Source organism: Dendrobates tinctorius, unplaced genomic scaffold, assembly GCF_039654945.1.
Source record: "Dendrobates tinctorius isolate UK_male_01 unplaced genomic scaffold, ASM3965494v1 ptg000011l, whole genome shotgun sequence".
NCBI classification, from domain to species: domain Eukaryota; kingdom Metazoa; phylum Chordata; class Amphibia; order Anura; family Dendrobatidae; genus Dendrobates; species Dendrobates tinctorius.
The window spans coordinates 85050618-85076554 of NW_027361679.1; the positions used below are offsets into that span (position 1 = coordinate 85050618).

A 25937-nucleotide genomic window follows, 5' to 3' on the forward strand; every position below is an offset into this window, starting at 1 on the left:
ACAAATCCCTATCAATATTTTATTATTCTTTTATTCTCCCCTTATCAACATCCACAGGGACTTTACATTTTTATTAGTCTCACATGTATTATCATGTAGGATGTGTTTCAGGGATGATTTTACACATAAGCAAACCTCTCCCCCTATAAGCAAAGACCTCGATTCATTTGCTTTTTTATGTCTTTTTTATTTTAAAATTAAATTTTAGTTACACTTTGCTGGATTTGCCCTAAGGTTACTAACCCAATCACACTCTAATGTTATACCATAAATATATTAATAAATATGTATATTGCTTTATAATAATTCTTGGTAGACACTTAACATCACTAATCATCCAGGAACATTAGATGTTAACCTATAACTGTCCCGAATAGAGATGAGCGACTTTGCCTTTTTTAGGGTCGAGTCGGGTTTCATGAAATCTGACTTTCGCAAAAGGCGAGTCGAACGAAATCGGCCGACTATAGGAAAAAGTCGGGAAATGTCATGAAACATGAAACCCAATGCAAGTCAATGGGGAGAAAAGTCAGCAGTGAGTGGAGGACTGTAAACACACCTGGCATGAATTTTAACCCTAGAGGCGGCAAAATCTCTCCCTCTCCCTCTCTCTCTCCCTCTCTCTCTCTCTCCCACTTCAGCTACGCTCTGCTCCCCTTCTCTCATTGGCTGAAAAAAGTCACGTGCAAGTGTGGCGCCCCTGAGGCTCAGTCGCCACAGAGGTACTGCACCTTCTCCTAAGGTGTAGTGCCCCACCGCCTAGGTAAGTTGGGAGCTCCTTTCCACACTCCAACACTTGCATCCCACACAACAGGGTACTTCTGCACAACCACAGTGAGGTCTATCTCTCCTCCTAGACATTAGGAGTGCCTTGGTGGTTCCCTGCATGGAACACTGGATGTGCTGGGAGGTGGGTGGAGTTGAGATCCACATAAAAGGTTGGGAAGGTTTAGAATTACAGGTTAGTCTGGCGGGAGGTCAGGTGAGAGAAGGACAGTCAGTCAGGAGAGTCTGAGGACGGGTCCAGGAGGAGTGCTGCAGCTGCCTCAGTGATCTGAGCCAGCTGGCACAGGAAAGGAACAAGAGAGAGAAAGACATAGAACTGCAACCTAAGCTTCCATAGGAAAGAGAGACAAGTACGGAACAAAGGAGTAGAGAGAACAGAGAGGAGTTGTGGGTTGGAAGAGGAACCCTGCCTATAGGTTCTCAGCGCAAGGCCGGGGCCCGGTCCCCGAGGTTGTATGGACGCTTATGGTTCTGCAGCAGATACCGGTGGGGTAGTTGGCTGTAACTGCACTACTCCCAACTTAGACTTGGGGCACAACAGCAACTGAATAGAGAGCCAGGACTCCGGAGAAAGGGGGTCCCCGACAGAGGCTTCAGCTGTCTGCCATACGAGTAGAATTGCTAGGAACATCTGGCAGGAGGAACTCCAGAGTACCACGGTACTGGCGAGCTTCACACTAAAAGGGCGCATTGGCCGAGTCGTTCAGGAAAGGTACATGTTGGCGGAGTGTTGGAGAGGAGAGCCCTGACTTGCCCGGGGGGTTGGCTGAGTCTCTGCCCCGGAGGACACGGCATGGAAGCGGGCACCAGTGTGTACCACGAACTGTGAGTAAAGCGTTGAAACTGCAAGCCCTGGTGTCCTCCATTCATTTCCGCACTAACATCTTCAGCACCGCTACACCTGGGTACCAATCCCCTCACCGCTTGCGCCTCTCCTCTAATCCTACATCCACACGGCCCTGAGACTACAGCTCCACCTGTGGGGAACTACACCATCTTTGCTTCACCATCTCATCAGTCCCAGTGGATCTGCATGCAGCGCTGGCTTAACATCTTACTTGCCAAACACCACAGGTGGCGTCACGAACTGTTCATATAAACTGTATCACAAACCACTATTGATTTGGGTGCCCAGGGCCACGGACCGGGTAACCGCTGCTGTGACACATTTCCACCTGACACCGGCCCGGTACCGAGTACCCCACAGTCCTGGGAGGGCGACCCACAAGCATTCGGCGAAACCCGACTTTGGCGCTTGGGTCACCGACCGCATGGCCGACTTCACACTGTGGTCGGGTTTCGTTTCATGAAACCCGACTTTTGCGAAAGTCGGCGACTTTTGAATTTGACCAACCTGTTTCGCACAACTCTAGTCCCGAACTGTCAACCTTTTGTCATAGTAAAGTACCAGAAATATTAGATATGTTATAATAAGCCACTTTAGACTTCCAGGAAAAAAAAATCCCTCCTTTTAAGGCCTCATTCACACATCTGTGTTTAAAGATGTATGTGAAAAAATGGTACCGCGTGATCAATGACTTGGATCAGTGTACGGTCCAGTGTATGTGTCCATTTTTGCCATCAGTGTATTATTTGTGTTTCATCTGTTTGTCTGGTTTTACCATCAGTCATCAGTGTTTTTCGCTGATGGATAAATAAATTAAAAAGTTTCTCCTATTCTTTGCAATGTTAAATACAGACAGGACACTGATTACACACTGATACCATTTATGTGCTGTACATGTATTTCACGACCTCATAGACTTGTATTGGCCATGATACTAAAGAAAACCAGAAATGTCTTCATGGGTTTTGCACAGACACGCGATCCATGGAAAAACAAGGACATATGGATAGTTCCATAGATATAATGGGTACTTGTTCTATCCTTGTAAAAACGGATACAACACATACATTCAACATGGACAGCTGAATGAGGCCTAAGACCAATATGAGTTGGAATGGATTACAAAGTTGTAAAACATTTCATTATGAGACATGTAATCATGAGCCAATTATAAGGATGTAAATCACCTTCAAAACCGTTAACTGCAAAAACTAATAACTTGCATAACCTGCATAAATTAAATATGTATTACATATCAAAACATAAAGCTACGGCTTCCATTCAGATCTCCATAGTCGCAAAGCATTGATTGACAAATTCTTGAATCATTTCCAACACTTACTTTTTCGCTAAGAGAAATTTATTCAAGGGTCCAGAAGATGCCATTTCCATGACAAGCATGAGGCACTCTGCCTGACATACCCCAATCATTCGCACAATGTATGGATTGTCCAGCTGATGCATGATTTCTGCTTCCTTCATCATCTCATCCTTTACACCATTACTGCTTTCATTCTGTATCTTCAAGATCTTAATGGCCACATCAATTTGACGTCTGCAAAGTAAGATATTACAAAGGTAAAGTGATAGTGTAGTATCTATAGCTTTGAGACCTTTAAATGACAATATAAAACCCTGTTACTTCAATATGGGTTTTTGACATTCTGGTGTATTATGCAGTGTTGTGCAATACTCAATTTACAATTTTTTTTTTTAACAGAACCATTCTTTTGTTACTGTACATTAATATTGTTGTATTAATATTGTATTCATATTTATTTATTATGTATTGTTGCACTGTGCACTTTCAGCGTTAGTTCTTATGTTTTGCATAAAATGGGATTTTAGACTTTGTCACAACGTGCAAAATTTAGTTATTATTCATTAAATTCCTTGTCAATGGCTTTCTATATTTATTTATTATTTATATATTTTATATCTTTGACATACTGCTTATAACTCTTTTAAATTATTCCACATCCATCCTCCTCTTTTTAATTTTCTTTTTTATCTTGACTCTTGTGGCCTCTGTTTTTTTTTGTAAATGTTAATCAAGTAATAAAAGTGATTTTTATAAACATTACATCTGCCTAATTTTTCAGAGCGCTGTGAACCTGCAGATTAATCCCATATGTGCAGGTTAAGGGCTCATACTCACTTGCGAGAGACTCACACGATTCTTGTGCGAGTCTCTCGCATGAAAACCTGGGACTGCTGCCGGCACTCAGATCGGAGCGTGCGGCTACATGTATTTCTATGCCACCGTACGCTCCGGTCCCAGTGCCGGCGGCAGTCCCAGGTTTTCATGCGAGAGACTCGCACAAGAATCGTGCGAGTCTCTCGCAGGTGAGTATGAGCCCTAATAGTGTATATTTACATGACAGGTTCCCTTTAAAGGGAGCCTGTCATAGAAGAAAAAAAATACCACAACTGCATAAATCTGGCGGAAAACACCAGCTAAAACATAGGCAGCCATCAAACCTGATGTCCGGTTGGACAGCTGTATATGTACAGTTCACCATGACTAAGGATTTATTATGGAAACATGAAGGTTGGTTAGAGACTCCTGCTCTTTTACTACATTTTTATTCCAACATGAAAAAAATGTGATATTTCATGGAAAATTTCTTCACTGCTGAATCTTTCATTTGCATTTGGTAGTGTATTGATCCAGGAATTGGTTGGATCCCATTGGTGGTGATCTAGCTTTACTGGATTTTTATAAATGCCTTAAAATGACATTGGGGTACAAGTATGCAAATTAGCTCATTTCCAGGAAGAAAGAGAGGTACTTTGCATACTTGTCTCCCATGTAGCACTGTCTGTAAGAGGTATAAGAAGGTCAAGAAAGTCAAAACCATGCAGAACCATCTGGCAGATAAATAGTTAAATGTATCACAGAATTACTTACTTTTTCATCTTGTAAACACCTTTTTTGACACAGCCAAAATTTCCTGAGCCCAATTCTACTTCGTCTATCAAAAGAAGTTCTCTCTTTAAAAAGACCTTTCGTTCCTTCAGTTCTTCCGGATCACTGTAGGGGCTGTCGTACACACTAGTGTCCATGGGCAAAATCCGAGTTTTCGCATCGGCTATAAGTAAAGGTAGATTACTAGGTAGGAAAGCAAATGTATTGCATAATGACAATACTGCACAAATGTTTTAAGCAGGTGTGGAGCACAGTATAAATCCTTTAAAAAATAGAAGTGTTAATAGTTTATTTTTATGAATTAAGTCAAAAATGGGCTTTCTTCCTGTCTTGAACAGGTTGTGCAACTCTTGCCACAAAAAGTCCCATGGGGATCCAAAATCAAAAAATTTGAACCGAAATTTTGGCATATTCAAAAATACAACCAGGAAGATGGGAGTTAAGTTGCGCCAAATTTTGTGACTGTTTAAAAAGTCACAATTGATGAATCAGGCGAAAACATCTGGAGTTATTAATCTCCGCCCACAAAGCAGAAGACAAAAAAACAACAGGCGAGCACATCTAAAATAGACTTTAAAAAGCAGATAGAATAATAAATCAAGTGCAAACAAAAAGAAATATGCAAAGTAAGCCAAAAACGGGCACAAAGGCAGTGATGAATTGGGTCCTATTTTTCCAGAAAGAACATCTGATCTTGTGTTCTGCTTTTACAAACATTGCTATTGCCACGGAAGAGGAGCCCAGTGTACAATAATGTGACCCAGTAAGATTGTGAGGTGCATTAATGTTTTAATATTCTATGCCGTATTGATGGAAATATGAAAAAAGTCTTGGGTCCTTGAAGGAGGGGAGGAAAAAACAAAAATAAAAAAACTGAAAATGGCCATGGGGTTAAATGTGTACATATGTTTCATTGTACAATCCATGGGCAGCATTTTTCTCCACTGTGTGCAAGGTTAGTAACTAGCCGCTTTGCTCTCTCATGCGAAGTTCACACATCTGGGTGTCACGGTCTAAGCATAGACAATGATGTACAGATCAGATGCATGTCTCCTGAACCAAACTTGACAGTCTTATAGACATACTTGACATACTTATAGACATATTGTATATGAGGCTGTTAAGGGCAAGTCTGGCAACCTGCCTTCAGTCTGTGTTCACACCATGACACATAGATCTGTGACTATGGCATTTTTCATGTAAGCTCATGAATGTTATTGATATGATAAAATAGCCTGATATGATAAAAGTCATAGCCTGTACCAATGTACAGTGGGTACAGAAAGTATTCGCACCCCTTTAAATTTTACACTCTTCACTTCATTGCAGCAGTTTGGTAAATTCAAAAATGTACACTATGCACCCCATCTTGACTGAAAAAACAGAAATGTAGAATTTTTTGCAAATTTATTAAAAAAGAAAAACTGAAACATCACATGGTCATAAGTATTCAGACCTTTTGCTCAGACACTCATATTTAAGTCACATGCTGTCCATTTTCTTGTGATCCTCCTTGAGATGGTTCTGCTCCTTCACTGGAGTCCAGCTGTGGCTGAGCTCCACAGATGCAGTAGGGAGATGGGAGAAAATTCCACAAAGTCAATTATCACTGCAGCCCTCCACCAGTTGGGCATGTATGGAAGAGTGGCCTTACGGAAGCCTCTCCTAGGTGCAAGACATATGAAAGCCTGCATAAAGTTTGCTAAAAAACACATGAAGGACTCCCAGACTATGAGAAATAAGTTTCTCCAGTCTGATGAGACAAAGATAGAACTTTTGGTAATAATTCTAAGCAGTATGTGTGGAGAAAACCAGGCACTGCTCATCACCTGCCCAATACAATCCAAACAGTGAAACATGGTGGTGGCAGCAACATGCTATGGGGGTGTTTTTCAGCTGCAGGGACAGGACGACAGGTTGCAATTGAAGGAAACATGAATGCAGCCAAGCACAGAGATATCCTGGATGAAAACCTCTTCCAGAGTGCTCTGGATCTCAGACTTGGCCGAAGGTTCACCTATCACTTTCCAAAAAGACAATGACCCTAAGCACACAGCTAAAATAACAAAGGAGTGGCTTCAGAATAACTCTGTGACCATTCTTGATTGGCCCAGCCATAGCCCTGAATTAAACCCAATTGAGCATCTCTGGAGAGACCTGAAAATGGCTGTCCACCAATGTACATCATCCAACCTGACAGAACTGGAGAGGATATGCAAGTAAGTATGGCAGAGGATCCCCAAATCCAGGTATGAAAAACTTGTTGCCTCATTCCCAAGAAGATTCATGGCTGTACTAGCAAAGGGTGCTTCTACTCAATACCGAGCAAAGGGTCTAAATACTTAAGACCATGTGATATTTCAGTTTTTATTTTTTAATAAATTTGCAAAAAATTCTACATTTCCATTTTTTTTTCAGTCAAGATGGGGCACAGAGTGTACATTAATGAGAAAAATAATGAACTTTTTTGAATTTACCAAATGGCTACAATGAAACAAAGAGTGCAAAACTTAAAGGTAGAGTTGAGCGAAACAGTTCGGTCAAATTAATAAATCGCCGACTTTAGCTAGTCAGGTTTCGCTGATCGAAACCCGACCATAGCGTGAGGTCGGCCATGATGTCGCCGAGCGCCAAAGTCGCGTTTCAAATAATGCTTCCAGCGCCTTTTCTCAGTCATTGAAGGAGGACGCACACTGTGGGCAACGCGATGACATGGGCAGCGGCCACCACCATCTTAGAGAAGGGCATTGAAGTGATTGGCTGGCTTTGTGTGGTGTCACAATTGCTTTAAAAGGCCATGACCGCCGACTGCCATCTTACTTCTGCCGATCTTAGAATAGGGAGAGGTGCTGCTGCTGATTCTGAATAAGGGAGAGCATTAGGCAGGGAAGAAGAACAAAAAAATTGCTTCTGCTGACAGCGCTTTTCACTGTACAGTTAGTGTGCAGTGAAAGGGGAGGATTTTTGTTGTGTGCAGCAGCGCTGGTGGTGATTAGGCTGCCTTTTAAGGCTACCTGATAGCTGCATTGCTGTGTGCACACTGCTGTTCAAACTTCTTTTTTCAAAGCACTCCAACTTTTATTATTTTGTTCTAGTGAGTTACCGAGCATTCATTTTTTCACACACCGTATAGCGGTGTACGCTCCTCACACACTACCGTGTACTGGCTGGTATCACGGACAAATAGAAGTTATCTGTGTGTGACTCTGGAAAAACAAGCCGAGGAGATTTTCCATTTTTCCAAACCTACACCTTATAGAGCTGTCCGCTTTTCAAACAGTTTCGTATATCTGCTGTTTGATAACGGTCAAAACTATACAGAGACAGCGTGTGTCATTCCGTATAAAAATAGACGGAGATTGACAATTTTCCATACAGACACCGTATAGCAGTGTACGCTCCTCACACACTACCATGTACCGCCTTGTATCATGGACAAATAGAAGCTATCTGTGTGTGACTCTGGAAAAAAAGCCGGGGAGTTTTTCCGTTTTTCCAGACCTACACCTTAGAGTGCTGTCCGCTTTTCAAACAGTTTCGTATATCTGCTGTTTGATCACGGTCAAAACTAAACAGAGACAGCGTGTGTCAGTCCGTATACAAATAGACAGAGATTGACAATTTTCCCTACAGACACCATATAGAGCTGTCCGATTCTCAAACAGTATTGTATATCTGCCGTTCGCATTACAGTCACATCTATACAGAGTCAGCGTGTGTGTGACACTCCGTAAATACATATACGGAGATTGTAAGTTACACAAAAAACGTATACAGCTGTACACTTCTGATACAGTTCTGTATATCTGCTTGTTGGATTACGGTCAAATACATACTGTGAGAGCGTCTGTGACTAACAAAATAAATACATAGATTTAATTTTTTTAATACACCTTACACAGCTGGACGCTCCTCATACAGTTCCATCTCTCTGCTGGTATTTTTGGTATATTTTCCCAAACCAGAGGAAGTATGGTGGAAGAGGCCGCGGATGTGGGCAGGGGGGCGCGGCTGGTACTGATGGTGGTGGTGCATCGGCTGGTTCTGGCAAAAGCACAATAGCAGCTAAGGCAGGAGTTGTGGAGCCTGCGTCATCATCTGGCCCAAGAAGGCCAGTAAGGTTCCCTTTTTTTGGAGTAGGAAAACCGCTTTTAAAGCCAGAGCATCAGGAACAGGTTTTGGCGTACATTGCTGAAACAGCCACCAGCTCTATTGCCTCCTCTTCTGAATGGTTGAAACCTGCAAGAATGGAGTTGTCAGTACAGGGTCAGGAAAAACACCTTTCCTTGTGTCCTTCACCCCCACCAAAAGTTAAGGATGCGGCAGCCCACACTTCAGATTACTCTATGGAGCTCTTTTCACATACCATGCCTGGGTTATCCAGTCAAATCCTGAATTCCCCAGTCCAATATGAATCTGACATGGAGTGCACTGATGTACAGACACTGCTAGATGATTCTGCTGGTACATTGACCCAGAGCACTACATTGCCCTCGCAGTCTACTGAGCCAGAATCTGACCCTGATGAAATTCAGGTGCCCCTTCCCGCATACTATACCACCTTACACGGTGACACAGAGGAAGGTAAAGAGGAAGTTGTAGATGACTTTGAAGAGGAGGTGATGGATGACCCAGTTCTTGACCCGGAATGGCATCCATTGGGGGAGGAGGGTAGCGCTGGCAATAGTTCAGATAAGGAGAAGGATCCGCAGCAGGCATTGACATCGCAGCAGCGGTTATCTGGCTGGCCCGTAGCTGTCCAAAAACGTGGACCAAAAACTAAAAGAGTTGCAGGACAGCTTGGCCAGATGGTCAACTTAGCACAGCGTGCAAGGCCAGAAAATGTATACCATAGTAGGAAGAGTGCAGTGTAGCACTTCTTTGTCCAAAATCCTACTGATGAGGCAAAGGTTACCTGTAAGAAGTGCTGAAGGACCTTTAGCCGAGGTAAACAACTCAGAAATTTGAATACCAGCTGCATGCTTAGACATTTAATCAACATGCACTTGCAAGCGTGGACAGACTACAAAACCTCAGGTAGCACATGTGCACCTGCTCCGACTGAAGGTAACCAGCAACGCTCCATCGCTTCCCCCACTGTAAGACCACCGCCACCGTTAAGCACACCACCAGCATTAAATGTTGAGGTGTCGTCGCAAGGCCAAAGCACTCAGGGAATCACAATGGTTTTGCAACACAACACTGAATCTAGGCCATCACCACCAATACCATCACCAACCCCCTCTCACTCCGTCCGGTCCACCGCTACTTCCCCCATATGCAGCTCTCCAGTCCAGCTCACCCTACCAGACACTCTGAGTTGGACAAGAAAGTACTCATCCTCTCATCCGTGTACACTGTGTTTGAACGCCTACATTGCCAAACTAATCTCATTAGAGATGATGCTCTACCGTTTGGTTTAAAACGAAGCTTTCCGTGAGCTCATGGCCTGTGCAGTCCCACTCTATGACCTACCCATTCGACACTTCTTTTCTCGAAAAGTCATCCCAGCCCTCCACCTGCATGTGAAAGACCACATTGTCCATGCACTCAAGCAATCAGTGAGTGGAAAGGTGCACCTCACAACAGATGCATGGTCCAGTAGGCATGGCCAGGGCCGTTACGTGTTCATCACTGCGCACTGGGTTAATGTGGTGGATGCAGGCTCCAAAGGGGACAGCGGCGGTGGAACCTCCTCCTCCTCCACCTCCTCCATAAGCGAAAGCTCGTCCACAGAGCGCAGTTGCACGAGCACTCCATCCACAGCTGGCAGTGTTGCACACGAGGTGTCCCACTATCGAACAGCTAGTGGTAAGCGTCAGCAGACTGTGTTAAAGATGATGTCTTTGGGCGACAACAGACACACCGCGGAGGTACTGGCCGACTATTTGCAGTGACAAACTGAGTCATGGCTGGGCAGTCTACATCTTGAACCAGGCAAGGTAGTCAGTGATAACGACCGTAATTTTGTGGCAGCCACAGCCTGTGCAAAACTCACACACATACCTTGCCTGGCTCACACTTTGAACCTGGTGGTGCAGTGCTTCCTTAATAATTATCCAGAGTTAACATCCCTGCTCCATAAGGTGCGAAGACTGTTCTCGCACATCCGTCGCTCAAACGTCCACTCCAGTCGTATGCAGAAGCTGCAACGATTGTTCCACCTCCCCAAACACCGCCTAATCATAGATGTTGCAACAAGGTGGAACTCCACCCTTCACATTTTTGTTAGGCTGTGCGAACAGAGGCAGGCTGTAATGCATTTGTGGGAGGAAACAAGGGCAGGCAGTTTGAGGGAAGACATGGAATTGTCGGGTGTGCAGTGGTCAAAGCTGAAAGACCTCTGTAAAGTCCTTCAGTGATTTTTTGAGGAATGCACACGACTGGTAAGCGCAGACGACACAATAATAAGCATGAGCATCCCACTCATGCGTTTGCTCATGTAAAGTTGGATGCACATTAAGGATCTGGCATCTGCAGCGGAGGAGGAACAGGAGGAGGAGGAGGAGGAGGGAAGCCTTTCTGACCGTCAGCCATTGTCTGGTCAGGGAACTGTCCTGGACGAGGTGGAGGAAGAAGAGGAAGAGGAGGAGGAGGAGGATGAGGGGGATGATTATTTTGGGCAGGAGGATGCTTCTCAGGGGGCAAGAGAAAATGTTCGCGTTCCAAGGTCAGGTACAGTGTTTGTGCGTGACTGTAGGGATGTGGATTTGCCAGAAAGTGCTCCTCCACCCAGCAGTGGCAGTGCATTATTGACACCTGGAACATTGGCCCATATGTGCGATTATGCCTTGCGGATCCTAAAAAGGGACCCCCACATTGCCAAAATGATGAAGGATGACTACTACTGGCTGGCCAGCATCCTCGATCCACGCTACAGAAGCAAATTACACAACATCTTGCCACAGGAGAACCTAGAGATAATATTGGCTAACAAACAAGCAACTCTGGTAAACCGTTTGTTTGAGGCTTTCCCAGCACACAGTAGCGGTGCTGGTTCTCCCACGAGCCATAGTGGGCACAATGGAAGAGGTGTTCGTGGTGCACACAGCTGAAGTGGTGTTGGAGACAGGGGTTTAATGACCATGTTGTGGAATGATTTCTCAAATACCACTCACACGACTGCTTATACTGCATCGATTACAAGTGACAGGAGACAGCAGTTGTCAACTATGGTTACAAACTACTTCTCCTCCCATATCGATGTTCTCCCTCAGAGGTCATTCCCCTTTGACTATTGGGCCTCTAAACTGGACACCTGGCCTGAATTGGCACACTATGCCTTACAGGAGCTCGCTTGCCCTGCTGCTAGTGTGTTATCTGAAAGAGTCTTCAGTGCTGCTGGATCAATCCTGACAGAAAAAAGGCCCCGTCTGTCAACCCAAAATGTTGATGATCTAACCTTCATTAAAATGAACCATTCATGGGTTTCAAAGGATTTTGTCCCACCTTCCCCTGATGACACATAGGTTGCCAGAAAACTGTCTCGCTTTGGTCCTCCTCTTGTTCGGACTTGCCCAATTCCGCCATTTGCAGAAGCTGAATGTCCAGCCTACACATCAACATATGCCATTTTTTAAACCTCCCTAACTGGGCTGCCCACCCCCCCAAGGGCTGGGGTCAACACCTGGCGCACCCGGGCAAGTGCTGTTGCTCTGAACAGGTGGATGGGCTCACTGATGGCCGACGGCACTGGCACAGGGCCCCTCATAGTACAATATAGTGTATATGATGGTGAGGGGGCCCACTCGCCATCAGACATACCAGCGTACTATGAGGGGGCCTGTGCCAGTACCGTCGCCCACAAGTGTGCCCCTCTTGCTTGGTCATGGCCACAGCACTTGCAAGTTGTAATACTTACCTCTCCCTGCTCCACCGCTGTGTAGTCTGGCCAGTTAAATCCTTCACAGGGATGGCCACTAGAAATTTGGTGTATTGATCAAGGATGGTTAAGATGTAGCTATGGCCTGTCCTGCTGGCTTCTACCTTCAGATGATCAATGGCTACCGTTTGTAATGGACGTCAACTTACAAGCAGATGCAGTGGTGCTTTATGATCACTTTTCACAGTTGTGATAGTCACAGACGTGTGACATTCCAGCCACCATTTTTCAATGTCTCCTCTCATGCCAATCCAATAGAATTGCCTACGTGATGTGGCTTCTGTCTTTTGCACTCCAAAATGACCAGACACATCATGATAGGCAGTGAGGACCATGTCTACATCTCTCCCTGTGATCACAATTTGATGGAGACGAGTAACGGTGATGTGATCCACGCTACTGCGATAAAGCAATCATTTCTTCACAAAGAACCATTTTCGCTGTCTCCACAGACACAGTAATTGAGGGTCTGCATTGCCTCTGCAACATCTACCGGGAGGTTTTCCCGCGATGAGTAATTCCCAAATTTCGGCTAACACTCGACTTTCCGTCTGTTCGTGTATCCATGTAGTTTCCAGTAGCGGAGAGTCTGGACTGGCTTACTGAGATTGAAATATATATGAAGATTTAAAAGTACCACAACACTGGATACTGTTGTACGCTTCGAATACCTTTCCCTTTTTCTACTTTTTAAATTCTGTTGTAATACATAGTGAGCCTGTGAGTGTCTGTGTCTGACTCCGGAAGTATAGACGGAAATTTACAATTATCCCTAGACTGGGTACACCTGGTATGTGCTGATACAGTACCTTTGTTCAAAATTTTTTATTGCGGTATCATCCATAGTGAGTGAGCGTGTGCGGTTTGCGCCTTCTATATATACGGTGAGTCAGTGATACCAATTTTTACCCTATACTCGATACAGCTTGTATCTTGTTATACAGTACCTTTGTTCGACATTTAGTATTACGGTCAAATCCATACTGAGTAAGCATCTGAGACTGACTACGGGACTATGTATACGGAGATTTGAATTGTACCCTATAATATATATACTTGCTATCTTGTTATCCAGTACCTTTTTTACAACATTTTTATTATGGTCAAACCCAGATTGAGTGAGCGTCTGAGGGTGACTCCGGAAATATATACCGAGATTTCAAATTTGGCCAAGAGTGTATACAGCTGTACGCTTCTGATACAGTAACCTTTTTTGCTATTTAGATTCTGGTGTAATCCATAATGAGCCTGTGAACGTCTGTCTGTTACTCCGGAAATATATTTGGAGCTTTAAGATTACCCCAACACTGTATGCAGCTGTACGCTTGTGTTACATTACCCATTTACAGCTTTTCATATTCTTGTGTAATCCATACTGGGCCTGAGAGCGTTTGTGTCTGCCTCCTGAAATATATATGGAGATTCATAATGTTTACACTATACTATATATACCTTGTATCTGGTGATACTGTACCCTTTTTCAACTTTTTATTTTATTGTGTAATCCATACTGAGCATGTGAGCATCTGTGTATGACTCATGAAATATATACGGAGATTTACTGTTATCCTTAGACTGTATAGAGCTGTACGCTTCTTATACAGTACCATATATCTGCTGGTATTTTGGGTCCATTTTCCAAAACATGAGGAAGTATGGTGGAAGAGGACACGGATGTGGGCATGGGGGGCCACCTGGTACTGATGGTGGTGGTGGTGCATCTGCTGGTAGTGCCAAAAACACAATAGCAGCTAAGGCAGGAGGTTTTTAGCCTGCCTCATGGTGTAGCTCTGGAAGGCCTGTGAGGCTCCCTTTTCTGGGAGTAGGTAGACTGCTTTTAAAGCCGGAGTATCATGAACTGTTTTTGGCTTACATTGCTGAAACAGCCTCCAGCTCTATCACCTCCTCTTCTGAAGTTTAAAAAAATGCAAGCACTGAGTTGTCAGTGCAGGCTTCTGGTCAGGAGCAACCCCTTTCCTTGTGTCCTTCACTCACACCAAAAGTGAAGGATGCGGCAGCACACACTTCAGATTACTCCATGGAACTCTTTTCACATTCCCTGCCTGGGTTAATTAAAAATGGGGCCCATCATATACTGGAGCATTCCAAATGCGGGACATCAGACACTGGAGCATCATTTACGGGGCCCATTATACAGTGGAGCATTAGAAATGGAGCCCATTATATATGGAGCATTATTAGGGCCCAGCAGCATTTATGGGGCACATTATACAGTGAAGCATTAGAAATGGAGCCCATTATATATGGAGCATTATTAGGGCCCGTCATACACTGGAGCATCATCCTTGAGGCCCATCATATACTGGAGCATTATAAATGGGGCAGATCAGACACTGGAGCAGCATCTATGGGGCACATTATACAGTGGAGCATTAGAAATGGTGCCCATTATATATGGAGCATTATTAGGGCCCATCATACACTGGAGCATCATCCATGAGGCCCATCATATACTGGAGCATTATAAATAGGGCAGATCAGACACTGGAGCAGCATCTATGGGGCATATACAGTGGAGCATTAGAAATGGAGCCCATTATATATGGAGCATTATTAGGGCCCATCATACACTGGAGCATCATCCATGAGGCCCATCATATACTGGAACATTCCAAATGGGGGACATCAGACACTGGAGCAGCATATACAGGGCCCATTATACACTGGAGCATTAGAAATGGGGCCCATTATATATGAAGCATTATTTGGGCCCATCATACACTGGAGCATCATCCATGAGGCCCATCAAATACTGGAACATTCCAAATGGGGGACATCAGACACTGGAGCAGATTTACGGGGCCCATTATACACTGGAGAATTAGAAATGGAGCCAATTATATATGGAGCATTATTATGGCCCATCATACACTGGAGCATCATCCATGAGGCCCATCATATACTGGAGCATTATGTGGAGCTTTTTTTGAGCTATTGTACAATTTAAAATAGATCAGTCATGTGATGTAAGCAGTGAAGTATTTGTCATTGTACTATATCTATATTTCTGTGCCGTATCGGAGCATCATGAGTTGTGGTATGTGTTAAAGGGGCGCACTGACACTCTTTGGTCCAGGGCACATGAAAACCTGGAGCCAGCCCTACCCCCCCACAACTTTAGCCAAATAACCCCCAGTTTTCAATGCGTAACTATTATTATAAAACAAATTAAGGTTGACAAGCTTCAGTAATAAGAATTGATGTTTTTGGCATTGAAATGGGCACTGTAGGTGTGTTTACTGTCCTCCACTCCCTGCCAACTTTGCTTCCCCATTGACTTGCATTGGGTTTCTTGCTTCAGTCAGCCTCTGACTTTTCCCTATAGTCGGCCAATTTCGGTCGACCCGACTCTTGCGAAAGTCGGGTTTCATGAAACCCGACTCGACCCTAAAAAAGGCAAAGTCACTCATCTCTACTTAAAGGGGTCTGAATACTTTCCGCGCCCACCATATGCCAGTTTTTAAATCTGCTTTGATTGCATGCACTACTTCATTACATAGCAACATACACAGAAAAAAATATCTTATGTTCTTACCAAGGAAAGGCTCAGGGGTATATCCATCGAAATTAGCTGATGGCTGTCTCTGGATGAAACAAATTGGAAGAAATAATGTTAGTATTTTCTATTGATTCAAAACTTGCAGAGAATTTTACTGAAGGTGTTGTTTCATCTTATTAAAGAGGACTTTCACCAAATTTGTCATGTTGAACTGGACAAACAATGTAATAGCGACTGCAGAGTGGAATAAAACATTTAAGTTTTTTTTTATATTTTATTTTGTCTTTCTTTTGTGAATATATTAGCAATTACAGTATTAGGTACCTAATGAGTTAACTTTTGTTAAGTCCGAGTGGGTGTTACCAGATACTTTTCATTGGAGGCATATACTTCTTCCTGTAAGAGTTGCTATCTAACACCCACTTGAACTTAAAGGGGTTGTCCACCTTTGGGGACTATTTTTTTTTCTTACTTAACCAAGCCAAGCCTGCATCTTTCCTGAGTTACTCAGCTATCAGCTGCCTCTAAAATAGCGCATGGAGCAAAGTTGTTAAATGACGCCATCAATCTCTGACACAGCAGGTCTTTGACATGACGTCATCGAGTGCCGATGGGTTTGCATGATAGTTATTGGTTTGCTGAAGACCCCTGTGCTTGTCATGACAATTCTTATGTGAAAGCCAGCTTGTAGCTGACTGTGATTTTCAAAACGTATTGCAGTGCTGATGCACTGCTATGTGTAGAGCAAACTATCAGATCAGCACAGGTTCAAGCCTTCTAAAGGGGCTAAAAAGACAGTATAAAATGAAAAAATGGTTTTTCAAAATATAACAAAAAATACAAAATTTAAAATCATCCCTCTTTTCCCCAATTAAAAATAAAGCAGATAAAAAATTACACATATTTGGTATAGCTGCATTCGTAAAAGTCCGATCTATCAAAACATAGCATAAATTAATCCAACTGGTAAACTGTGTAATGATAAAAATCGAAACACCAGAAATTAAGTTTTTTGGCCACCGCAACATTACAATAAAATGCAATAATAAAACATCATATATACCTCAAAATGATATAAAATAAGAAAGGGGGAAGCCAGTGCTGTCTATGGTCAGAATGCAATATATAAAGTGTATATGCACATATTGATTTCTAACTGTACTTTAAAATGAGACATTTAGCAAACAATTGATCAATTCTTTGAGCCACCCCGCCACATCACGGCATTATCATATGGGGTAGTCCTACGTTTTTTATATTCACTGTGCCATTATGGCCTCCTAAATGTATTAAAAGCAAGACTATATTAAATCCAAAATGTACCTGAAGCATTTCTGAATCACTCCCATGGTACCAGAAAGGGTGAGCGCAGATAAAGGTCAACCAAGTCCAGACATGGATATTTCAAATCTGACCTCCACACTGCCAAACCAGCAACCATAGATGAAGGGTGAAACAAGCCCAGACACAGGTACATAATCAAATAGAGCCTGGGGCAGGGTAGGGCTGCTGTATGTGTGTACAGCAGCCTAGATCAATCACAATAGAGACAGATAGAATGGCGTGCATAACCCAGCACGCACGGCAAAAATTGGTGGTCAGCCACAAACTAATATCAAATAAAAAAGGGGGAAGCCAAAGTGGCGTATGGTCAGAAAGTGCATATACACATTTTGATGATTTGCAAACAGATCCACCTCTGGATAACCCCTTCTTGTAATCATGTGCAAGATGTCTTTATTCATACTTTATTCTCCTGAATGTATATCCTTTCTGATTAAAAAATATGCTTCAATGTTGTCAGAGCCCATTAAATGGAGAACTGATAAAGAAAGGAGATGATGTTCTGCCCAGGTGACGATTCTTGCTGAAATTTTCTGCACATTTTTTATATCTTGTGCTCCCCTGATGTCTCAGCTGGGCCACAGTGGTCATGTTGTTCGAATAAAATTTGACATGGGTCTCCTGAAACAGAGATGTTGCTGCCTTGAGGGTCTCTTTTACTGCCTTTGAGGCTAGTTTCACACTTGCTTTTTTTTGCAGCGCGTTTTTCCCGCAAAAAAACGCATTGAAAAAACGCATACATAAGCATACAACTGCTGCGTTTTTTTCAAGCATTTTTATGAGCATGCATGAAAAAAACGCAGCGTTTTTATGCGTTTGTATGCGTTTTTAGCGCGTTTTTACCGCGTTTGCGTTTTTTTCCAACATTTTTAGGTGGCCCCTCACACTACCCAAACCATGACTTTACTAACCCTAACCCTGACCCTAACCCTAACCCTAACCCTGACCCTAACCCTAACCCTAACCCTGACCCTAATCCTTAACAAAACCATACTTAACCCTAATCCTGACCCTAACCCTGACCCTAATCCTTAACAAAACCATACTTAACCCTAACCCTGACCCTAACCCTAACCCTGACCCTAACCCTAACCCTAACCCTGACCCTAACCCTAACCCTAACCCTAACCCTGACCCTAACCCTTAACAAAACCATACTTAACCCTAATCCTGACCCTAACCCTGACCCTAATCCTTAACAAAACCATACTTAACCCTAACCCTGACCCTAACCCTAACCCTGACCCTAACCCTAACCCTAACCCTGACCCTAACCCTAACCCTAACCCTAACCCTGACCCTAACCCTTAACAAAACCATACTTAACCCTAATCCTGACCCTAACCCTGACCCTAACCCTTAACCAAACCATACTAAACCCTAACCCTGACCCAAAACCCAACCCTAACCCTGACCCTGACCCTAACCCTAACCCTAAACCCCCTTAACTAACCCTAACTCTAACTCAAACCCCTAAATTCCATGGTTAAAAAAAAAAAACGCATATGCAAAAAAACGCTTACATGAGCATGCCAGTGCGCACATATGCGCATCCATAGGCTATAATGGCCCTTTTTAGCGCAAAACGTGCGCATATGTGCGCATGCGCTTTTTTGCAGGGCCAAAAAATGCAACATGATGCGTCTGGAAAATCCAATCGCACACCCCAAAAAAACGCAGCGCATGAAAATCGCATACATGCGCTTACAAGCGCGCAAGTATGCGCACCCATGTTAAAGATAGGGGAAAAAACGCATGCGCAGGTTAGCGTTTTTTTCCAGCGCTAAAAAACGCAAATGTGAAACCAGCCTAACTCCTTGAAGTTTGAGGACTGTCTGGCAATATTTTGTGGCCAGATTCCATGGAAGGCCACTTGAGAGATCACAGCTCCCCAAACTTTCTTGTTGGTGTTCATTCTCACTGGTGTTAGAGGATGTTGAATCCAAGGTGTTCCTTTAGCAAAAATTTCCAGACATTGCCCCCAATTCAGGGATATCTGTCCCCGCGGGAAAGTAAACAATTCTGCAAGATTCTTGTATGGGCCTGAGTCCATTGAATGGCTTGAATGCAGGATATCATGGACCGCAGGACTGACACAGCAAACTTTATAAATACCATCTTTCATTCCTTCAGGGTATAGACCATTGATCTTAACTGTGTTTGCTTTTCCTTTGGTAGAAAAGATGTCTGATTTTGGGAGTCTAGAAGAATTCCCAGGAAAGTTTTCCTGCTGGAAGGACTTAGGTCGGATTTTCCCATGTTTCACAAGCCATCCTAGAGATTGCAGAATCTGGAGGGTCGAGTGTAAATGTTCCTTGAGCTGTGAAACAAAGGGAGCCATTATTGAGAAATCATCTAAGTACGGAACAATACAGATGTCTTGCTTTCTCATGAATGCTTTACACTTCTGCAGTGAGTTTTATAAAAAGTTGAGTAGCTGAAGAAACCCCAAAAGGAATTCGTAATGATAGATCTTTTGTCCTTGTTTGATCGCAATCTCAGAAATTTCCAGTAAGAACAATGTATGAGCACATGGTAGTACGCATCTTAAAGATCAATGCTTGCCATGATGAAATCCTGATTCCTTGCCTATCAGAGGAATCGTGGATTTTATTGATTCCATTTTGAAACTTCTGTACATGACATAGTGATTCAGACATTTCAGATTTAGTATTATTCTGTAAGACCCTGTTGTTTTTTTTAATTAAAAATAAATGAGAATAGTGGCCCCTGCCCTGTTCCATCCGTGGAACTGGCAAAATCACTCATCACTCCTGCAGGTCTTGAAGCCCTGATATCAGGATCTCTTGTAGTTTTGGGGATGACAGGAATGCTGTTTCTAGTCTTAAAGGAGGATAAGATGAAAACTCGATTTTAGCTCCTACTCCAACCAATTCTAGAATCTTTCGAGCTGATGAGATTTCTTGCCACCATGAGACAAATTTCACAATTTTGCCTCCTCTTCCTCCTTTATGATAACTCCAGCAACCTAATTTACCCTTCCCTTTGTACTGTAGGGTTTGGGCCTATGATGGACAAAAGGATCCTTTCTTAAAGATTTTTGGCTCAGGTAGCGATTTCTTCTCATCCAATGCTTTTTCTAAGAGATCATCAAGAACAGATCCAAATACATATTCCCCTCTAGAGGTAATGGAGCAAAGCTTAGACTTAGAAACAATATCTATACTCCACATCTTCAACCAGAGAGCTCTTTTTGAGGAGTTAGATAAGACCAAAGACCCTTACTGACTCTGCTGAAGCAGTAGTAATCCTGTAGCTTTTTGAAGTAATGGCAAGGAGGCATTTAGGCCTTTCCTAGGAGTACCCCTGCAAAGATGTTCTTCCAGCTGATGTAACCAGTGGAACATGGACCTTGTTACTCAAGTTAAAATGACTTTCATCTTCAGTGAAACCGCAGCTGTTTCCCAAGACTTCCTTAACAAGCTGTCCATTTTTGGTCCATCGGATCTTTGAGATGAGAAATGTGATGCTCAGTCACATCTCACTGCCAAGCCATGAGACGAGATGGTTGAGGAGTCTGAGGTTAAAAGCTAGAGGGTACATCATACACAGAATGAAGTAACAAAGGCATAGTCAGGTATCGGTCTGAGGTCAGAATACCAGGAGTTTTGGAGATCAGAGCATAAGGGGTTAAACAGATGGATGGTCAGAACGAGGTCCAAGGTCAGGCAACGAGAGACCAACAAACAGAATGCAAGTCACAGAAGTACAAACCACAGAGTAGCTGAATTTACATCTGGCAGAGGTCTGGGAGTAACATCCCAGTTAAGTAGTCTGGCAACTACCTGGGACAATGAACACCAGGAGACTGTTATGGTTGCTGTTACAGAGTGGAGATGTAGGGCAACTCGGAAGTGGAACCTCTGAGTCACGGCTCCAGAGCCCCCGAGGGCGAGCGGCCCAGATGAGGCCACCCCCTATACAGGGAGCGTTAGGGGCAGCAGGCCCACGGAGGATAGAACCGCGACAGCTGGAACCAAAGGGACGACTGGGGCTATAGGCTGGAGAGAGGGTGGCACTGGCTGGAGACTGCAATAGAGAGAAGGCACAGGTAACACACTGAGAGGGAAGAAGGCAGACGACCGGCGAACAGGGACAGTATGAGAACCAGACAGGTAGACGAAAGGGGCAGGACAGGGAAAACACTGGAGCTTTAAGGAAGATTAGGAAAGGCTGGATGTGCAGGGAGAGAGCTACCAGAGGTAGTGCAATTAGAGACAGAGGTATGAGGAAGGCCTGGGACACAGAGAGCGCTGACAAAAAGACAGCGTCACCATAATCGATACTCAGGCATCTTACCTGGCCTGACGCCGAACATAAGTAGTAGATGGGCGCTGCCATGTTGGGGACGGAGCCACCGCGTCACCGTTCCCAGGAGCCTGAGCGCCAGGAGTCACACAGTGCGCAGGCGCCCGACACCGAGACACCCGGAAGCCGGGCGTGGGGACGCGCTGGGGAGCAGGAGCGCGCCAGGAGGTGCGCGCAACAAGACAGACAGCGGGAGGGACCGTGCCTATGACAGAGACAGCCAGCGCCTCTCAGTCTCAGATTGGATGGCCGAACTGTCAATCAACACACTGACAACTCAGCATGCCCCTGGATGGCTGAGCTGTAAGTAACTGCATCCTAGACACATTGAGGGGTGGAACTGTGACAGGAAATATCCTCAAAAGGTGGAGATTTCTTCTTTGCCACTCTCACAGCCTTGATTTACAATTCTGGAATCTCGGACCAAGATTTGGCTATGTCTTCATCAAGGGGAAATGTATTCTTCATTTCTCCTGGAATACTCAGACATTTCTCTGGAAGTTCCCATTCATCCAGTATTTAACTCTGTATGTTATTGTAGTACGTGTGCTGACTGGGGGGTGGTCCCTTCAGACTGTGGAACAGACAGGAGGCAGATGCAGGAATCCATTCAATCAGGTCCAAAACTTTATTGGGTGTCCTCTTGACATCCACAGCAAACATGGGTGTCCTCCTGACCTCCACCGCAACCACAACAGCTCCTGCTCCTAGGCCCGGGTACCTGTCACCTCCTCCTGCTCCTGTTTGGCGAAGACCTTGGGTTCTTCCATCATGGCTGCCGTTAGGCCCACAGCCACAGCGTTTCCCCCGACCGAGTCTGCCCGCTGCGACACTTACTGCTCCTTTGGTGCCCAGCCGTCTGGTACCCCAGGCCCTCCCTAACCTGCAGCTGTCCTCTCAGGGCCACTCCCCTCTCTGAGTCTCTGTCTCTCCTACTTTCTGAGCTCATCCTCCCTCCATCTTCTCCTGAGCTCTTCTCTCTTCTTTCTCCTCCTGGGTGTCTGCCCTGCCCCCGGGACTCTCTCTCCTTTTATCTCCCCTCCTGGGAAATCCCCTCTCAGTCCCCCGTAACTCCGCCCACCATGATTTTGCGGTTTCCCTCGCCTAAAGCTGCTGTTAAATCCTTTTCTCACTACTCTATGTGTCCATCTTGTGGCCAAAACCCAGTACTACGTCATCCTGTTTCTCACTGCTCACTGTCTCCATCTTGTGGCCAAAACCCGGTGCTACGTCATCCTGCACTAATATCCAGCTGTTAACCATACACATACAACAAAGCATAGTGCACATCATCCTTTACATATTGTTTCCATCTCAGACAGGTCCATGGGTCAGTCCACCCAGTACATTATCATGAATGGGGAATAATAACTTCCTTTTTTACTTTAACCCTCTGAACATCTCATTCTGAATGGTTTGATTAGTCTTCTCTTCTTCTACCTCCATAATATTTCTCACAGCTGATAACAATTCCTCCATATCCTCAGAGGAAAAGTAATACTTTTTTTATCCTCTTCCAAGTTTTGATTCGCGCTTAACTCTCCTTCTTCTAGCCACTCATCAGAGATGGAAATGTTTGCCTCAGAGTCTGAACTACCTCTGGAATTGTACTTCCTCCTGCTGATGATGAGCCCATAGCAGATTGATAGAAGGATTGTCAGAAGGAGGCTAGGGAAGACAGAATCTCCTGCTGTACCATTCTCCTTTCTTCTCCCACTCTCTGTGTGGGATCCTTGTCTCTCTAAAATAAATGAGAGGAGATAACCTAAGTATTGATCCTGCCCAAAGAGAGTGGGAACTTACCCATAGAAGCAATACTTACTGGGCCTTTGTTGGCACTGGGCTCTGCAGATACAGATCTTGGGGACACCACACCTTCCATTGCGTACAAGACTTTTTGTCCTACCATAAGGTGTCTTCCAATCAAGGTCTTCTTATAGGGCAGAGACAGTGATTCAGTGCATCTTCATCCAATGGTATGAAAAATTTCTCCTTCTTAGAATGAAAATCCTTTAGTTTGCATCTCCAGCTGTCCATTTTCAAATTTTCTGGTCGAGATGCCAAGCATTTCAAGCTGGATCGCACCCGGAAGTGACATCACGAGCAAAAGATCCTAAGAACTTCCGGCACTTCCTGCATGTACTTCACACATCGACATGGAGGAAAGAAGGATGACTGCGGATGGGGAGCTACAGAAGGACCACAGCCCTGACCCCACTCAGTATTAACACAAGGTGTAGGAGAGTGGTGAGGTCCCATTCCTGAAGGTGCGGGAGCTGCATGAGGAGGAAGGCAGCATAATAAACCGCCTGCAGCTCAGCTTGATCTCAGGTAAACTTCAAGGTGACTGCCCATCAGCTACAGTACCTCACAGGTAACCTCTTCATCTCTTAGGTACAGTAAAAACTTTGAAGATAAAAGGTGGGGAGGGGGTATTTAACCTCTTTGTGTTTCCTCTCCCTAATTAGGATGTGGAGGCAATTTCCAGTGGTGCTGACATGGAGGAGATAGGAGAAATCTGTAATTTCTATTCTGCATTCTATTCCAGTAGACGGATGGCACACATGTACACACAGATTGCAAAAAGGGACCGTCTCACATGTTTTTTGAGGGGACATATGAAGGGGGCATTACACAGTCTGTTGCTGGCTACAGAATGAGGTGACGGGGTTGGCCATATTATCTTTATGAAAACAGATGTGTTGAGGAGTCTGAGGACATGATTTTGTGGCACTGTCTAATATATAAATACTAGACGTTGCACTTACCATTGTATAGTTATGACAATAATTAAACTGATTGCAGTAACAATATTTCCTGTTATGGGTAGCAAGATTGGGCCCTCTGGGTCACGGTACCGGGATCCCTGGGGCGAGCTGGCCAGGTGGTGCTGACCTAGGGGACCGATAGGAGCAGGCCCAAGGAGTCGAATACCGTGACAGCTGGTACCAAGAGGGGCGGCTCAGGAACGAGAGAGACAGTTAAAGCCGAGGGTCAGGAGAGACTGGAGTCAGGAGCGACCGGAGTCAGGAGTGACAGAAGTCAGGAGTAACCTGAGTCAGGAGTGACCGGAGTCAGGAGTGACCGGAGTCAGAGGTGACCGGAGTCAGAGGTGACCGGAGTCAGGAGCGACTGGAGACAGGAGTGACCAGACGGGGCCAGAGTACCATAAGAAAGGCACACGATAATCAGGCGCCTCCATAAGGGAGGAGCCGCCTGATATACCCTGTCCAGGAGCTTGATTGGTGCTTGCTCCACAGGGGTGGTGCAGAAGGGGTTAAGAGGAGAGAGGGGCACGCGCATACCTTAAGCAGGAGCAGGACAGGAAGAGGAACCCACATGCTGAATCCTCCGGGCTGCAGGACGGGAGGCTGAAGGTGTAGTGCAGCAGCCAGAGCGGTAAGCGGGGATTCGGGGAGCAGCAGCAGGAAGGATGGGACCCGGTGAGATAGGTGGCGCTGGCCCCGACCTGACAGGCGGCGCCGGCATGATATTTCCTAAAGGCATCGATAAATATAATTGCTGCTCAGACTTATTTATACATGGTTTCCACTACTGGTACAACCCGTTATTCAATACTAGATTAAGGCCCGATGATTTCGCCGACGCCATTTTGGATCCCGATGTCGTCCACGCCGGTGACATGTTCTTGCGGCGACGCCATCTTGAGTATCGCGGGATTTCACGATACTCAAGATGGCGTCGCCGCAAGAACATGTCGCCGGCGTGGACAAGGTCTGTATCCAGGATGGCGCCGGCGGAAGAAGTTGTCGGGGATCGTGGAGCAGCGGCGATGACGGCGTGAGTATGAGAGACGGAGTGAGAGAAAGGGTCGCATGTGGAGTGAAAGGGGGGGACGTGAGTGGAGATGGTGAAAGGTGAGAGGAGTGTGTGTTGAGGGTTAACATGGCAAGAGGTGTGCGGTGACGTCACCAGTTACAACTGGACGGAAGTTGTTACAACCCGGAAGCTGCTTAGCGCATTTATTATTATAGATTATGCTCTCCCTTGTAAAAAAAAACTCATACTCACATCCTGTACTGGGGCTGTTCTGGCAATATTAGAGCCAGATCTCTAAAGGCACACATGACAAATGTTATGCCACAAGAGCCCTTCAGCCTATGTGCAGCCACCATTGAGCTCCTGCGAGAATACTTACTTCGGACAAACCTCGAATGTATGGAGGAGGTGTGAACACTGCAGTCCAATAGCAACTGCTGATTGTTTGCAGGGCTCACGTGGCTTACCATTTGTAACATATGGCTTGGGAGGCCCAGCACTGATTTCCCTGGAACAGCAT

General features: G+C 44.8%; 1 protein-coding gene across 2 annotated transcripts in view; it reads right to left on the reverse strand.

Annotated features, from left to right (window-relative positions):
- Positions 1-25937, reverse strand: part of ZAP70 (zeta chain of T cell receptor associated protein kinase 70) — a 258830-nt gene that overhangs the window by 96604 nt on the left and 136289 nt on the right. For both annotated transcript variants that reach the window (XM_073544114.1, XM_073544107.1), the window contains 3 exons: positions 16001-16049; positions 4545-4725; positions 2976-3188 (listed from right to left, as the gene is read on the reverse strand). In XM_073544114.1, coding sequence (XP_073400215.1) covers positions 2976-3188; positions 4545-4725; positions 16001-16049 — 443 coding nt within the window. The remainder of the gene's footprint in view (positions 1-2975; positions 3189-4544; positions 4726-16000; positions 16050-25937) is intronic.